The sequence below is a fragment of the Sabethes cyaneus genome, chromosome 2, assembly GCF_943734655.1.
Source record: "Sabethes cyaneus chromosome 2, idSabCyanKW18_F2, whole genome shotgun sequence".
NCBI lineage: Eukaryota > Metazoa > Arthropoda > Insecta > Diptera > Culicidae > Sabethes > Sabethes cyaneus.
The window spans coordinates 101,785,271-101,803,681 of record NC_071354.1 but is presented as its reverse complement, the minus strand read 5'-3'; the positions used below and the strand labels follow the sequence as shown (position 1 = coordinate 101,803,681).

The 18,411-nt window shown below is 41.2% G+C and overlaps 1 protein-coding gene across 4 annotated transcripts in view; it reads right to left on the bottom strand.

Moving 5' to 3' along the window:
* Positions 1-18,411, bottom strand: part of LOC128738148 (uncharacterized) — a 106,248-nt gene that overhangs the window by 27,355 nt on the left and 60,482 nt on the right. For all 4 annotated transcript variants that reach the window (XM_053833038.1, XM_053833040.1, XM_053833039.1 and 1 more), the window contains 7 exons: positions 9,892-10,111; positions 8,845-9,816; positions 8,653-8,778; positions 7,047-7,166; positions 6,812-6,972; positions 5,292-6,740; positions 5,152-5,219 (listed from right to left, as the gene is read on the bottom strand). In XM_053833038.1, coding sequence (XP_053689013.1) covers positions 5,152-5,219; positions 5,292-6,740; positions 6,812-6,972; positions 7,047-7,166; positions 8,653-8,778; positions 8,845-9,816; positions 9,892-10,111 — 3,116 coding nt within the window. The remainder of the gene's footprint in view (positions 1-5,151; positions 5,220-5,291; positions 6,741-6,811; positions 6,973-7,046; positions 7,167-8,652; positions 8,779-8,844; positions 9,817-9,891; positions 10,112-18,411) is intronic.

Genomic DNA, 18,411 nt, shown 5'->3' with positions numbered 1-18,411 from the left:
ATTTTTTTAATCTATCTAGTTTGCTCCGCTGTACGTCTTTTACAAATCAGTTTGATCCGACCAGACCAGAGATCAGACGAACGACAAACTATAGTACGGGAGTGAGCCTTTGTCGACGTAGCAAAAACAGTCATTCTTGGCAATATAAAATAACTTGCTTGCGCTATACCTATTAGCTTTTTTTACGCTATACCTATTAGCTGTTGTACATGGGTTGAAGTTGAGTACCACGCGACAACAAGATCGTCATCAGGAATATGAACACCCACGTCGACATGGAAGTGATGTATATACCCGAGATAGGGCCCATTAGCCTGCATTCCGACACGAACGATAACAGCTATCGATGGTGGTATAAACTTCACAACTTCCAATACCTTTGTTCCTCCCAAAGATCACAAAGTTACCTGGAAATCAATAGACCAACGTTCAATGGCACCACATTTACCATTTACCACATTCTCATAGATGGCCAATGTTTCTCGAACATCACCAACATTCGCTTGCTATGGGGTGCGGACAATGATCAGACACCCTGCAATCCGCCGAGAATTACGCGCGAATACTGAAGAGTCACTTTCTTCCGTTGAATCATCGCTCGAAGGTGGTGGGGGCCGGAAAACGATCGGCCTTTTTTGAGAGGCCACCGGTTAGAAAACTCCGCAGTGTACGAAATGATTGGTTTATTCATTTGTTTATACTAACAGACATAACGTTGTGCTAATGGTAATTTAGTCTAACGTCCGAAAAATTACGAGTTAGGTGAGACCCAGCTGACACTTGGCTAAAAACTCGTTGTAAGCCGATGATGGCCCCGTATGCTGCATCCTTCGAAACGGTACTTGGAGGAACATTCTGCTACGAAGAGGTCGTGGTTCAGCCCGTAGACTAATAAGCCATGGACAATCGGCCCTCACCATCAGGATATCAGCTTCAAGTATTGCGAGCGGCTTGTTCCATGGCAGAGGGCGACGGAGGGCGAATCGAATGAATTTGCATTGTATTTTCTTTAACCGATCAACGCCGTTGAGATAATGAAGATTCCAGACTGCCGAGCAATATTCCAGCGTCAAACGGACAAGCGTGTAGTACAAATTCTTCAAGCAATGAAGCTTTTCGCAGCTCTCATGATTACGCCAAGACTGCGGGATGCCTTAGCAACGATGTAGTTGATGTGATGCTTGTAGGTGAGCTGTGAGTCAAGGAGGACTCCCAGGTCTATGATGCAGTACTCTCGTGTAATCAGCTCACCGCCTAGAACCTAGATGATAGTTGAAAAGGATTGGCCGTTTTTCCTGGAGAATGACACAACTGAACACTTGCTGATGTTGAGCACCATTCTATTTTCGTTACACCATTTAGAAAACGAATTCTAGGACTCTTTTCTGCTAGAGTTCGTTGACTTCGAAAAGGCGTTCAGCAGTCTCAACCACGAAAATATCTGGGGCGCACTTTGGCGTAGAGGACTGTCAAATAAGCTAGTCCATCTCATCAAGCTTCAGTACGAGGCGTTCTCGTGCAAGATTTTACACAACGGCGTCTTGTCCGACCCTATAAGGGTTACTGCTGGCGTGAGATAAGGCTGCATTTTATCGCCGCTTCTGTTTCTCATCGTTATGGCTGAGATATTAGTTGAAGCAATTGACAGTCAACCAAATCGATGATTGCCCTGGAATCCTCTAACGATGGATCAGCTAAATGAGCTCGACCTAGCCGACGACATTAGGCCGAATGAATAAAAAAGTTGTAGCAAACGCTCTCATAAGAATTCCACGGGAAAAGCAAAGCAAACCGTTTTATTCATACGGCCTATTGTCTTGCTCGCGTAACTCCGAAACGATATGCAGAGCAAGTTAGATGACCTCTCCGAGAGCTCTCAGGCAGCAGGTCTGCCAATCAATGTAGCAAAAACTAAGTCTATGGTAGTGAACACTGATGAAATCCCACCGACTTTACAGTAGCGGGACAACAAGTTGTGCAAGTAGACGCCTTTCAATATTTTGGTAGCCAGACTACGCCCGATGGTGGTACCAAGACTGATATAGCCACACGAATCAGGAAGGCCAGGGATGCCTTTGCAGGTCTGCGAAACATTTGGCGCTCAAAACAGATCACTCTACATACGAAAACCTGACTTTTCAATTCAAACGTTAAATCCGTACTGCTGTATGCCTGTATGATGCATCTCCGCGAAGACAACGCTAAAGCTGCAGGTATTTATTAACCGGTGCCTGCGATATATCATCCGTGCCTGGTGGCCTGACAACTGGATATCCGCTGAGGAACTCCATCGTCGATGTCATCAACGACCGATAACAGCAGAAATTCGTGAACGTAGGTGGAAGTGGATCGGTCACACCTTAAGGAAAAGAGCGAACGAGATCTGCAGAGAAGCACTCGACTGGAATCCGCAAGGACAGCGTAGAAGTGGCAGACCCCGAAGCTCATGGCGACGCAGCTTAGTCAACGGCATCCAGGCTGTAGACAAGAACCTGTCCTGGCGCCAGGTAAAAGCCATAACGGGTAACCGTCAACAGTGGAAATCTTTGATTTTATTCCTTTGTTTTGCCGGACCGGCGGACATGGACACATAAGAAAGTAAATTTGGAAAAGCTCTCCAATTGCTGTTGCAGGAAAATGGCGTCTTCTACTTTTTTAGCTTCGAGATAGATCTTAAGATCATTAGCAAAGGAAAGCCTGGGTCCACGTAGCTAAGAGTTTACATTGTTAAAGTCTTGTGGAATATCGCAATTTCATGATTTAACTCATCAAAAGCAGCAGGGCGGTCGGTATATATATATTGTATCCGTTTGGCAACGTCTCGACATGGTCTTCGTAACATAAGTAGTAAATAAAAGAAGATTTGTCGTGGTTGATCGACGTGGCATGAATGCATGTTGAGAATCGTCGATGAATTGCTTACAATGTTAGAACATTGGTCCCAAAATTACTTTTTCGAATAGCTTGGATGTTGCACACAAAGCGGCGATACCTCAATAATTATCAATGTCCTTTTTATCACTTTTCTTATGAACCGGAAATGCAAATGCCGTTTGCCATAACGTCGGAAAAATGCCGATTGTACAGATGACAAAACAAAAGCAAGCAAACTTGTGGTACATTTCTTGAGAAGATTAGCGGATAGCGCATCCGCTCCAACGATGGATCATGGCATTACTCACATTGATAACATTCAACGAAAGCCCAAAAAAAGAACATTATTTGCAACCAAGGAGATTTGATCAGCTGATAACGAAAAGCTCACACGAAAATACACTGGAAAACTGCTCGTAGAAAAGCTTACAATTTTCATCTGCATTTGTTCCTGTTTTGTCTCTGAACTTCACTGCTGAAGGTAGACCGAATTCTTTCCTTTGCTCGTTGCAGTATCTTTAAAACGAGTGTGGCGCTGTTTTCAGTTTATTATGTATATTACGCAAGTAATCCGCGTAACAGCGTTGGCTCGTACGCTTGTGCGCATTTTTTATCTGCTGTGTATTGCAGCAATAGACCACCTTTTTTGAGAGTCTTCTAAGTGCTGCTCTTTTCGATGTCTTCAAGCGACGCAACTCTGTTGTCTGCCAAGGTGCATGTTTGACAGATGAAAGTGTGCGTTTAGGAACATGTCGAATAATTGCGTAATAGCCAATCAATAGCATCAATAGCATCAATATCATTGCCAAATGTCAACGAGCACGGAACCTGCTGATCATGCTGATCAGCTCATCATGATCCTGGGGAGGAAAAGCGCCAGAAGGAGGACAGGATCCTAAAGAACTAGAATAACTACGATTAAGAACAACAGGAAGCTGACAGAGTCTCAACACCTGGGCTCCAAGCGATTAAACGAGAAAGCAGATTACTAAACACTAACAAAAACGCTTTTATTAAGGACCGGTTTTGCTAGCCGCTAGCAGAGATTTACACACACAGTCGAGAAACGCTGACAACGGTTCTACATTGGGTTATTTCCAATATCAGGGAAGAGCAAAAACTATAGGAGGAGTGTGTGGAAGGAGTTGCTTGTCTCCTTATCTACAAAAAGGGTGACCGGCTGAACTACTGCAGCTTTCGTGATATAACGCTGAAAACACTATTAAGCGCCGCCTAATAAGTACCCTTCCGGTTCCACTTACGCCGGCTGCCACCGATAACACAATGTTGAAGAGGGAATTAACCATTTTCACCATCTTGCAAAAATGTCGAGAATACAACGTGCCCATGCATAACATGATGGTTGATTTTAAAGTAGCATATGATACAGTTGATCGAGACAGCAATGGCAGGTAATGGACGAAAACAGACTTCCGGACAAACTGACGCCACTGATAAGAGCAACACTCTTGATTTAGATCCAAATGATCCAGAGAGCTCTTGATCCAGATTTATAGAATCGAAACAAGATCCACCATTTTCATTATTAATAGCCAGCCTGCAGGATTTGCAAATAACTTTGATATTATAGCCAGAAACTTTACGATGGTGGAGGTAATCTACGGTAAATTGAAAGCAGGAGCTAGAAGGGCTACAAATCAATGCTTCAAAGACCAAATACGTGAAAGATAGATGCTTAAACAAAATGAACGCACGCATCCCACGGACGGTAATTGTTGACGGCGACGAACTAGAGGCAGATGAGTTAGTATATTTGGGATCGCTGGTGACCACGGATAAAGACATAGGTAACGAGCTTGAGTGGCGTATTCAAGTAAGGAATCGAGCCTATATTGCTCGTCGCAAAAAAACTACGTTCAAGAAGCATATGACGATATATGAAGCTGCCAATGTACAATACTCTTGACGATGTGACGCATTATAAATAAACAAAATCCGCTCTGGCCGATTGTCCACGGATGGCTTACAGCTTTTGATCAGTTTTAAAAGGTTTATTTATTCTACTTGCTCAATGGGGTTTTCTATAAAATTACCATCAGAACCATTGGTACTTTCTGGATGAAAAACATTTTTTAGAATGTTTATCCCATTATGTCCTAGTGTATGAAATTTAATACGTAATTTCAATGGAGACCGGGTCATAATGGGTTAAGGACGACCATTGGGCTGTTTACTGAATATCAAAGAGAAACCTAACTTTTCCATTTAATGGTCTGCAGACAAAGTTTAATTCAAGGGCAATAAATAAATATTTACCTTTACCATCCTGGGCGACTCCGTCATCTTTGACTCCATCCATTTCTATTCGTCGCTTCTTCGATTCACTGTAAATAGAAAATAGATAGATCTTATGTAATAACTGTCCAGCAATCAACTCCACCCGCCAAAAAAGTTACCTTGGCTCCAAATCTTCCTTGAGCAAGTTATCCTTCACACCCAATTTGCTATTAACCACACTGGCCACGACCGAACCCAACGTGATGTCCTTGATGATAATGTCCATGGACGATGCCCCGGTCATATTCGGCAGGGCGGTTGTGCCTTTAAACATGACAGCATTCGGATGCGCTTGCAGTGGTTGTAAATGCACTTGCGGCTGGTAGCTGGGAGACATCGCTGTGGAAAGGTTTATTTTACCCGGTGCAGCCGCCGCAAGCGTCACTGGTACCGATCCACTGTGAGTCATAGCCATTCCACTACTGACTGACACGGAACTAGCCATCGAAGAATTTACACTATTTACACTGGCATTGACGACGTTGTTACTAGTACAGTAGCTGTTGTTCAGTGATGTAACCGTCGTTGTTACCGTTGCCGTAGTCGAATTCAGTACTTCCGTTTTCACACCATTCAACGGAATCGTAGAAATACTAGAACTAATATTAGGTACAAAGGACGTTTCCACAGTAGTCACTCCCGACAAGATACCGTTGTTGTTATTGTTGTTACTGCTGCTGTTACTGTTTATAACACTACCGATGCTGTTGCTGCTAGATACGGAAACACCGACTCCCGTGGCTAAGGTACTGCTACTGCTGATGATACTGGATGAAAGTGACAATGGTGTTGCGGCGTTCGATGACGTAGACAGTGTTGTCTGTGCAGTGCTACAACTTAGCGGCACTGTTGATGCGCTGGTTGCTGCTGATGGTGCTGGTGAAGACGACGACGTGACAGATGCCGTTAACACAGATGAGGGCGTAGAACTTCGCGGTGAACATACAGTTGCTAGAGGCGAATTTGTGGACGCAGTGGCAGTCGTCGGAGTAGTTGTCAACATAGTAGTACTATCATCCGACGTTGGACTAGTAGTAGTCGCAGTAGTAGTAGAAGTATTAGCAGAAGCTGACAGTGACGTTGCAGGGGAGTCAGAACTAGGCAGCTGTTTTTCTTTGCAGGTCTCATCCTTGACAACATTTTCTGGCGTCTCGCCGCTCGGTGCCGCGGGACTGCTATTGGCAACACTGCTGTTTGCATTGGTGATACTACTGCTTGTACTACTGCTGTTGCTAATAACAGTGCTGGTACTACTACTAATGCTAGTCGCAGTTGTTGACGTAGTCGTTACAGGCGGAGGAGATGCCGTACTGGATACTGGTGCAGTCGCTACAGAGTTTGCGGTAGCTATCGTCGTTGACGTTGATGCTGCACTAGATATAGACGTACTCGCGCTAATACTACTTGCACTACTGCTACTATTATTACTGCTACTGTTATTGTTAATAGTATTATTTGAAGATGAATTTGTTGTGACATTAGATGCCGAACTATTTCCTATTGAACTATTTGTTGAATTCGCGGCACGATCACGGCCTACAGTCTTTTGTTGTTGTTCACGTTGTAGTCTGGAAGAGAATTTGGAAACAAAAAACCTACATAAGTTGAATGAAATTATAATATATTTTTCTAGCCATACCTTGTTGTAACACCAGTTGTTAATGCATCTACTATGCACTGTGTCTGATTTTGATTGGATTTCTGTATATTTCTCGAACTTCTCGTCCGCTGCCTAGACTTTCGTAACAACTGTTTATAGTTTTCCGCCTTTTTACTGAGGTAGTAATATCGCACACAGTCCTGAATTTTAAAACAAAAATGGACGAATACAGATTATTATTGGATTGTTGAATGGACATTTTCTGAACACATACCTGCGCACTTTTTCGATCTAAACTGGCTGCAATCATGCCGAAATTTTTCGGATGCTGCAAGAATTTTTCTCGAAAAATCTCTTTTTCGCCAGCAGTCCACACATTCAAATTTAATCGTTCCTGAAATTAGAAAACAGTTCGTTGCATTTACGCCATATTTTGGAAAGTTTGCAAATTTTATGAAAAATGACTTCATCGAAGAAAACTCGCCCGTGTAGCACGTGTATAATTCAACATTCAGTCGTCGCATGAATCTTATGCAATCGAACTTTTCATTAGCTTCGAAATACACTTATGATTTCATGTTAACCTTACTTACTTCATCAAACTTGCTGCTTGCAGACTGTAAATCCTGTGCATTTTATATATAACTCAGCTTGATGCATATCGAAACCTTTGGAGAATACAAATGAGCTATACAGAAGCGAAGTGAAACTGCAGGATGCCCGAATTAGCAATTCAGCTACTGTAGACAGTAACAATATTTTTTTTTTTGTTAATGAGCTAGTCGGCATTATTCAAACTTTGAAAACACTAGTTTGTTTTATGCCTATTCCTCAGTTGCATCCCGTTACAGGCCATTCTGCTTGTTTAAGTATGCAACATGGGTTACAACATGCCAATCAACTTGTATGACCCATTCTGGTATACAAATACCTTCGCTGATTAGCAGCTGTAATCAGTACAAGTTAAAAAAGAACCTGTTTCTATTTTCACTACGCAGTGTATATACGTCTTTAAGCTTATCATCAGTTTTTTATATTATCAGCTACGTAACGGAAAAAACAGCAATTCTACAATATTTCATTCAAACATGCCGATTACAACGTGAATAACCAACGTTACATATTTTAAGCATTCGTTTGTTTATACAATTGGGACTTCGGCATTTTTTCAAAATAATCATACAGGTTTGAGTCGACATTTTGTACGACATTTTATACACGTGCATAGTTTATGGACTTTTAAAATTTCGACGCCAAAAATTTTTGAATGAAAATGTAAGCCAATTTTCTCAGCAAATTGATACAAATATTGTTTGGTAAAAGCTACTCATGAAGTTTTCCACAGTGGCGGCAAATTTTAAAGAAAAGCCGGAACTCCAATTTATGAAAAATGTTTAAAATATTTTTGCAGCAAAGCAAAACCTAGGTGCTATATTTCGTTTTCAACTCTTAAGTTTCTGTTTTTGCTCAGCAGATTTTGCAGCCAGCAATTAGAGTACAGAACAATTGCGGGGCTAGTGCTACGACCCCACTGACTCTAACAGACTCTAACAGCCTCTCCCAGCCAAGATTCGAAAAAACGACAGGTTTAACATGCTGATAAATCGCCTTTAACTTTGGTGTCAACTTTTAAAAGTAATTTCCAGGGAGTTGCAACAATGCAAGAAAAAATAATTTAATAAAACAAAAGGTTGATCGACCAATTTCCATTCGAGTACATTCAATAACCGATATAACTGGTTATATGTAAAACAACCACAAAAGTATATTACTCAAAAGCAAAACTATTTGTGAGAACCAGCTCTTTGAAACTACTTGAGTGATGATGTTCTGTCTGCACCAAATAACCTAAATTAGATTTACTACTAGGCTCAATTTACCTTGAATTCTGTTTCCATATCTATTAGCGCTCCATTTTCATTATTAAACACTAGCCTTCTTTGTCTGGAGTCTAACATTAAAGGTGGAATCACAGCATATGAACGCATTTTTTTATCCTCCATCGCCTGAAATTTAGATAAAGTTAAAACATGTTTTTTTTTCTTGTCGAATCAGCAATCGATATTACGCACCTGCTCCTGAAGACCATCCATGATCTCTTCAAGATCGGCTTCGGATTTTATCCTAGAACCTACACGATTAAATCGCTCTTTATCCTCCCTCTGCTTTCGAAGCTCGGGGAACACCTTCTCGAAAAACTCGCGGTTTTTCGCATCCTTCGCTTTCCGCTTTGCACTAGCTTCCATCTTATCTACACGTTTAGACCAGTCTTGCGATAACTGCGCATATCTTTCAGTCAGTTCGATCTGTTTAGCCGCCCGTTCGGATTTGATCCTCTTGAAATGCAGCAGCAAATGCTGTTTGAACGTTTTGTGGCGTTCCTGAATTTCTCGACAGATTTCCGCATCGGACGGCTGATTGTACAGTGGCAGATCGGTGGCAGTGCCAAGTGCGCTTAACACAGCATGTGTCGTTGCCGCTCGTTTTCGATTATCGGCATAGATCTGTTGTGCCAAGTTACGGTGCTTGGGCTGCGTCTCGGCGGCACTCTCCTCGACGGCTGGTTTCGCTGAAGCCTCTTCGAGCGTTTCCTGCTTTTTCTTCAGCATAGCGATAGTCTTCTCCGCCTTGTCGATCTCTATGTCCACCTTAGCTATCTGCTGCAGCAGATCATCCTTGGTGGCCCGCAGCTCCTCAGTCGGATCACTTGGCAGCGTTGGTGAGATCGCCTCCACCTGGGGATGATACGCACCGGACGACGCCGGTGGATCACGTGTATCAACATTCAGGAGGGATTGCGCAGGCTGACTGTTTTCGTTTAAGCGAATTTTTTTAAATGCAGGCGGGCCGGTGTCCGATTGTTGCTGCTGCTGCATAGATCGCTGCTGCAGATAATCGGGATTGTGGGGTAACAGGGATATTCGGGGTCGGGTTGATTGTTGTTGTACTGGCTCCATGGAATTTGCTATACTAATGGGTGCAGGTATACTACTAGATACCGAAACAACCGGTACCTGCCGATGGTATTCTGGCATCTGTGGTACCTAAAACAAATGTGAAAATAAATACAATTAGATTGTTTAATGATTGATGTATGTTGTGTTATAATCGAGTCCTACTTGCGATACACGGGTATAGGGATTTTCCCGATAGTACGAGTTGTTTTGCACATATCTGAGCGGTGCTTCACGCGCCGGTGCCCCTGCGAACGGTGGGTAGTTCGCCGCACCTGCTCCTGGTCCAGGTCTTGGAGGTGAAAGAGGACTAGCTGCCGATCGGGAAGCAGTTTGGGACTGCGGAGGGCCTCCCTTGTTATAAACTTGCACCGTATCAACAGATCTGTAAATACAATAAAATAAAATGTACAAATTAGTAAACATTAAGTAACTGTTCATACGGATTGTTGTATTTTTTTCTCATCCATTCTTTAAATCCCAATAAAAATAATAGCGATATTTTTATTTCTGTTCGTTCTCGATAAAAGGGTTTCCAATTTTATAACCGATAAAACAATCTCTGCTGTGAATGATTGACTTGCATAATAATTTATCTAATTTTGATTGAATTTTAACCGTAAATGCTCAATAATGAATAAGCAGTAAAAAACCCGTGACAAAACAAAATTCCACACGATGTACATTGCCAATTATAGATTACAGATATATAAAAAAACATGATGCATCACCTGCGAAAACAAATGAAACAGACGGATGGAAGATTGAAACGATGAGTCACATGAGTCGCGTATATTTCACGTTGAATATTGACATTGACTTTTATCATGCGCGCCCAACGATCATTTACTGAACGTGGTGTGGTAGTTAGTAGTAGTAGTAGTAGGCAGTTAGAGGACAGAAAAAAACTGCCATGGGAATAAAACGAAACAATAATTGAATTAAAATAGTTACGGGGTATTATTTACAAACAACAACCGGGTCGAATGGAGCATACAATTACACGAACCGGGCGGAAACGGCCGTGGAAGTCGTCAAAAGGTGGCTCCATGTATATATTTTCCATAAATTTACGTCACTCGCTCGTCGTGAACGATAAGGAGAAAATATTTACAACAAACCAGCTGCAACCAGCGAGTTATGTATATAAAGTTGGAAGTCGTCGGAAGGCATGTCATGAAACTGTTTTCCACTAACGATTTCACCTCCCACCCTCATTTGTCATGAGGTTTTAAAAGTGTCGCGAATCACCTGAATGAGCGTGGTGGGGTGGCGACTATTTGCATTTCCATAGTCACACAAAGTGGCGGCATAAGTATTGTTTTTTTTTCTAGCGTATTTGCAACGGTATTTCGATAATTTATGAACTACCAAGAGCACAATTCTAAGGGGCAGCGATTTGTATAATTGAAGGTTACGCAAATTTGACAAAAAAATACTAATAGGTGTTGTAAATAATGATTATTATGCGTGTGTTCTACCAAAACATTTTGGGTTTCACGCATTACAATTTGCTTGCCAATCACAACTATTTAGCTATATTTAAATCATTCGTAAATTTTGTGATATCCCATTTGTTTCGTCGAATACAATTTATTTCTTATTAACCTTCCGTTGACATTTCTAGCAATCAGATTTGATCAGTAGTTGATCATTTATGGTATAATAGCTTTAGAAACCAGTTATAAATAAATTCCAGTTTTTTTTAAATTGGTCTAATAGTGTAACTACAACGGCCTAGATAGTGTTATTTCTGTAGTAAAAATCGCACATCCACGTGGCAATAACTGACGTCTACTACAGGTTTTGATCATGAATAAAACTTCTGTGTTCGTTGCACTCTCCCGTAAACGATGCCAAATGTTGCTACTGACTGTATAAAGGTGGAAAAAATGATTGCCACAATGGTTCTCTGACCTCATTATTAGTCTATCGACATAAAAATTTTATATGTGCTGGTGTAATATATAAAAATGTTCAAAGATAATTTTTATTATCAAGACAGCACTATCTCGGATGCTCGCAGAGTATTACAAAATCTCTATAGCGATAAAAGATACCTGATTAAACCGAAGAACAGCTGTTCTCAACGTTCACCGAAATTGAATGAAAAAATGAAAATTATAATTTTGACCACTCGAAAAAAATTACAGGTCCCATTTTCTTTTGGATCTTACGGTGAGGCTTTTTAATAAACAAAATTTAATGGAGTAATTCCAAAGACAAACAATATACATGGTTGTGTTTTACAACTTGCAACATGTTCTCAATAAAGTGAACAAAAGCAAACGTCAAAATGTTTTAAAGCCATAATTTTCTTGTTGAGAAATTTGCTTCACCTTCGATTTTGTTGACTAGTGTTATCTACCATACCTATCTAGTAATACGTTGGACGTCGAGAAGCATGAGATCACCGCTATTATTTTCATATGACAAACAGCTGATATTAACTGTCTTAATGCACCCAACAGTAAATACAAGTTCTCCTCACATAACCCCGTATTATATCATAACAAAATTATTAGGCAGGGTTACAGTTTCTTTCATCATAGCTAAAAACAATCGGTACTTTATGTCCAGTTTTTCGCGGAAGTTTTCAAGTTTTTAACGCGAGATGAATTCTTCTTATCTGTCATTTAGACAGATATCGGGACCTACATATTATAGTGCAACAAACGTTGCCTCATGAACATGAACAAGATTTTTTCGTCTATTAAGAATAAAGTTAATTACTAAAATCTGTGACGTATTATCCAAACTATCCAGTTTTCACCAAAAAGTAAAGTAAAGTAATAGTTTGAAGCACTGGAAAACCAAGATATTTTTTCGAAAAAATAGCGAAAATAGTGGTTTTGGATGATAAATATTGATTGGATAAAGATTGATGGCTCAGCAATTTTCTAGAGTTTTATGCATGCTCAGAATGTTGTTATGGTAGTGCCAAAATGTTTAACAAACGATTCTAGAGATACATTCGATTAAAAAATATCATATGAACACCATATGAAGACGGCCCTACCTATTAGAGCAACGTTCTTCAGATATAGGTGTATTACGCACCAAATCAGATTTTTTAATTAAAGCCGCAGGCCACAGTTATTTTTGCTCATTTTACTGCGCATAATAAAATAACGATTTAACGATTATTTCCGATTCACTGCATCATTTTAATTAGAAAATCTTCAGTTTTATAATATGCATAAGGTTTCACAATTAAAAAAACTTAGCTTATAGTTTTTGAATGTGAAGAATTTTTCTATCTATGTTTCTTCAATAGGACACCACCGTTGCTTTTCAAGATATGGTGCTTTTCTGGTGTCAGTAAAATAAAAATTTCTCGCTTATCTATGTTTACCTATCTAAAAAACAATCACTAAATACATTTAGTGGTACAGTTACTATTAAATTATTACTGTTTAATTTTCGTAACATCCGCCTAATTTTGATAAAAAAACAAACTTTTCCTATACCTCTCCATAGCATCTTACTACCATTCTTGCGTGAGCCCGGGAAAGTGATTTTGATACCGTACGAGAGCCGGGAGCTGAATATGTTCGCGACATTTCAATTGGAAGAAATTAAATTTCGCGACTCGAACGCGATAAAGAAAAACAATGTTTACCAATTATTTATTGGTTCAGGTGTCAAACGTTCTATTGCAATTAGCGATAAATACAAAAGAAACTGAGTGCATGAGAGAGTACTGTTGCTGCGCTGAGTAAATTTATTATCGCGCAAAATTGGGCTGTTCCCAATATATACAATATGCGTTACAAAGTAACGACATCTGTTGTATTCAACACTGTACTCTCACGCATGGCGCATGATGAAACACTAGCGCCAACTTCTGTTTTTCTTTGTTGTTGTTGCAGTTGAAAACCGTAATAATCGACGTGCGACATTCGGTTTTATTCTTGTTCTGCGTGTCGCAACTACGTCGCACGTGGTGCGCTCTGTTCGCACATTGATGCGCTATACAGCGCACCACCTGCGACGTAGTTGCGACACACAGAACAAGAATAAAACCGAATGTTGCACGTCGATTATTACGGTTTTCAACTGCACCAGCAATATTATCAGAAACTAGAGACGGTGTCCTATTACAGTATCACAAACGTGCACTGACCGCACGATGGTAGATCTAACGATGAGATGCAAGCGTTCTGCGCGAGGCTGGAGGCTACGTACGACAGCTGCTCGCCACGAAACATCAAGATCGTCATCGGGGCTATGAACGTCCAAGTCGGTAGGGAAGAAATGTCCAGATCGGTGATAGGATTCTATAGCCTGCACACCGACACAAACGATAACGGCAAACGATGTATAAACTTCGCAGCTTCCCGAAACCTGGTGATCCGAAGCACCTTTTCCTACGCAAAGATATCCACAGTCACCCGGTGATGACCTGATAAACGTACAATGAACCACCTTCTTATATTGACCAAACTCGTGACTTTAGTCATGACCTTGAAATGCGGTCAGGCATATATTAATATTTTTTTTTTTTTTGAAACGATGATTCTACAATTGATGAAGGGACGGTAAGGGAAAGTAATGAAGAAGGATTTTTTCGGGAATGAAGGGGGCGGGTGGAAAGGAAGGGGGGGGGGTAATAGGTAGGTCAACTTGTTAACCATAGCTACCTATTACCCCCCCCCCCTTCCTTTCCACCCGTCCCCTTCATTCCCGAAAAAATCCTTCTTCATTACTTTCCCTTACCGTCCCTTCATCAATTGTAGAATCATCGTTTCAAAAAAAAAAAAAATATCACCTTCTTATAGATGGACGGTTCTTCTCTAACATCACGAATACACGTTCCCCCCTACCATCACCTAGTAGCAGTATATGTGCGCTCAAAACTTTCTTTTGCTCCGCTGGACATCATGTAGCTGAAATCATCGTACGCTGAACATAACCCGCGATCTGCCGAAAGCTAATCGCGAATGTTGAATGAGGCGCTGCCTTCTTCCGAGAAGTTATGTGATTCGAAGACGGTTGGCGCTCGGCGGGAGGTACTAGGTGAAGATCCCCGCAGTATACAAAATGATTGGTTTGATTGGGAATGCCAACAAGAGGCGGAAGGAAAAAAATGCTTGAAAAAATTATCTGAGCATTGCCACAAAGGATAACATGGCTAAATACCGACGAGTAAGGAACCAGTCGACCACGATCCTGAGGAGTAAAAAGGGCCAAAAGGATGACAGAGATCGTGAAGATTTAGAACAGCTATTCCGAACTAAGGAGACGCGCAAGTTTTACGAGAAGATGTACCAAATACCGAAATCTGCCTTGTATAGGAACGAGGGAGGGATTCTAATCACAAACGAGAACGAAGTAATTGACAGGTGGAAGCAGTTCTTCGATGAACACGTCAATGGCGAAGTTGCAGAAGGGGGCGGAACTGAACTGAACCGAAGTGCCCATGGAAGATAGAAATATCCCAACCAAAGCCCGACAACGTCACCTTCAATTGCATAGCGTCACTCAACAAAGAAGCAGTGAAGCTTCGGTTTCAACAGAAGGAGTACCGCTTCAGTTTCAAACTGGCTTCAGTCAGCTTCAACGAAACGGGTTTCACTTCATCATGACTATCGGTTTCAACTTTTCATTTGTACTTTTCTATCAAATATTCAGAATCAATTTGAGTAACATTTCCTACAATGCAACGCATATTAAAGTTAACCTAGTCAATGTCAACGAATCGTGCCTGACTTGTTGCCGTCGTCAATTGAAACAGCCACCAACTTCAACTGAAGCTTGCTTGAAACGTTCTGTTCACTAAATGAAGCAAGTCACTTCATGTCTGAAGCGAAGGTAAGAGAAAGTCAGTTTCATTTATTTGTTTCGACGATGCCGGGCCCTGGTCCCAACACCTGACCTTCAAGAAGTCAAACGAGAAATCGGGTTGCTGACGACCAACAAAGCCGCTGATAAGGACCGCCTACCGTCTGAGCTTTATAAACATAGCAGAGAAACCGCTGCCAACGGCTCTACACTGGGTTATTTCCAAGATTTGGGAGGAGGAGAAGCTACTGGAGGAATAAATTAAAGAAGTGGTTTTTGTCCCGTCTACAACAAGGATGATCGACTCGACTGCTGCAACTATCAAGGAATAATACCGGTAAACGCCGCCCCAAGGTACTCTCCCAGATCATGTTACGCCGCCTGTCGCCGATAGCACAGGGTTTCGTAGGAAATTAACAGGCAGGGTATTCTTGAGGGCTCGCACAGCTACGGACCAGATTTTTACCATCCGACAGAACTTGCAGAAATGTCGGGAGCACAACGTCCCTATGCATCACATCTTTATATATTTCAAAGCAGCATACGATACAGTCGATCGAGATAAGCTATGGCAGATAATGCACACACACGGTTTTCCGAATGAATTGATGCAACTGATCAGAGCTAACCAGCGAAGGGAGCGATGTGTTACGTGCGCATCTCGGGGACCCTTTCGAGTGCCTTCGATACGCGGCGAGCATTGAGAAAACGAGACGGCTTGTTTTCAATTGTGGACTAATTACTGCGACCAGTATAGTTGATCTATTGTGATATCGCCCGAGTGTTTGCTGTATAATCTGCACCTGCACTTTCTTTTTACTATAATCGCTATTGAGTGAGCGATATGCTTATTAAATTTTATGCGTACTTGTGTGTAATGAAGTTTATTACCCTTCCTTCAAGGCTTGCACTACTTTACCCGCTCGTTCCTCGCTGCCAATACTACCCCATATTACAGTCGCTACAGGCGAGGACTCGTTGCATTCCTCTGTCCAGTACACTTAGCTATAAGAGCGATTTTTGTACTGTCATGAGGTTTAGTGTAAATGAGGGGCCTGAGAATAAACCCATGTTAAAGTCACTTAACCTATATTGTATTAAGATTCGAGTCCACGACCATTCGCTAGTCAAAGCAGACTCGGTAACCTTGCGGCTACGGAGCCCCCCTATGGCTGATCCTGCTTGCTGTTCAATATCGCTCTTGAGGATTTACGATTTACATTACGGGTAGCAAACTCCTAGGACTTTCAGATGACTTTCATATCATAGCCAGGAATTTTGCAACGGCGGAGACAAATACCAAATTTTACCAATATATGCTTTTATTGAACCCCAATTTAATTTGGTTGTTTTTAATCTAGCTGTATTGATGTCCAGCATGAAGGACATGGAACCGCTTTGATTCCGCTTAGATTACATCCCACAACCATTCACTCGTTAAGCGGAACCTGTAATCTTGTAGTCCCTATAAAAAAAATGTCTGAACTATTGATTTCAAAGTAATTTAGAGCAATTTGTTAGCGTTGTTCAGTCGATAAATTTCTAGAAGATCAAAGAGTAAACATTGCTAAACAAAAATATGAAAGCGATTCATACAATTGAATGGCTTAGAATGACATATTGTATCCCTATTGAATGATGTGACGGAATACGCTTCAAGCTTTGAATCCGTGAAATTTTTCTGGACTTTAAATTTATTGCCTCGTAAAAGATAATCTGATAGTTCTAAGTACATTTACGTGTCAGCAGATTAGCAACGAAAGCAACGTGTTTTGTTCGTCTTAAATAAAGCTAGAGAACCGATAGCTGCGCTTAAAATGACTGAATCCGCAAATATACGGACAAACCATTGAGCGTTACTCAATATCACATCCACTGTTTTAATAAATCCATATTAATCGGTCAAATGTTTTCATAATGTGATGAAACAATAGCTCTTGACGATAGCCTCTTTGATTGACAATAGTCAGGTATTTTGATACCGGGTAAACCCCACACAAGAGCTAGTTCGAGGTCCTCTATTCGTAGTCTAGACATAATGCTCTATGCATTTTAGTTAATGCTGAGAAAATCGGATTGAATTAATAAGGAAGACAGACATACAAATACATAATTGTTAAATTTTGCAAACTGACTCGAATGATGATAGGCGACCCAATTCTACGAACGCTAAAAAGGGGTCTTAATTTTGAGATAATTTTGTAGCCTTTCCTCGTCGAGGGAGTTAAAAACACAAAATTCGCAACGCACGGCTGCGGAAATCGAATTATACCGCAGCCTGAAAAAGTTCCATTTTTACGTTTGGCTGATAATGATGATTTTATGCGTTTGACCGAACGGCTGGCGCGTGTGTATGTGTGTCTGTCTGTCTATACTTGTAACGTGTTTTTTTGCTCACAGCCGAACGGTACGTGTCAATGGGTTTCGTTTCTGTATGACATTTGGCCGGTTTGAATGTTCGCCGTTCCCCAACGAACGTTGCATGATAACGGTGCTATTTTTAGTGTCTACTTCATTGCCGCGAAAGAAATGGAACCAGACAACCGCAACAGAGAAAAAAGAACCGTTACAATTTCACTAACAGTGCGGTTCTCTGACACGAGCGGGAACAGTGCCGGCTTCACCACATTATTCAATCGAATCTGATCGGTAAAGACATAACAGAGGAACAGCCGATAAGCCATATAAGCGATAAGTAGGACGACTGCGAGACGCAATTAATACGCGTGAAATTCAACAACAACAACAACAACAGCCCAACGAATAAACTTCTGCAACGTGATATTTTGCCGGCAATAAGCCGTTTTATTATCGGGACGGATCATCTTACTAGAAAACGTGACACCATGGTTCTTCATTTAGCACGGCTCGCAAGGCAGTATTGCTGGCTTGTGCGGATGC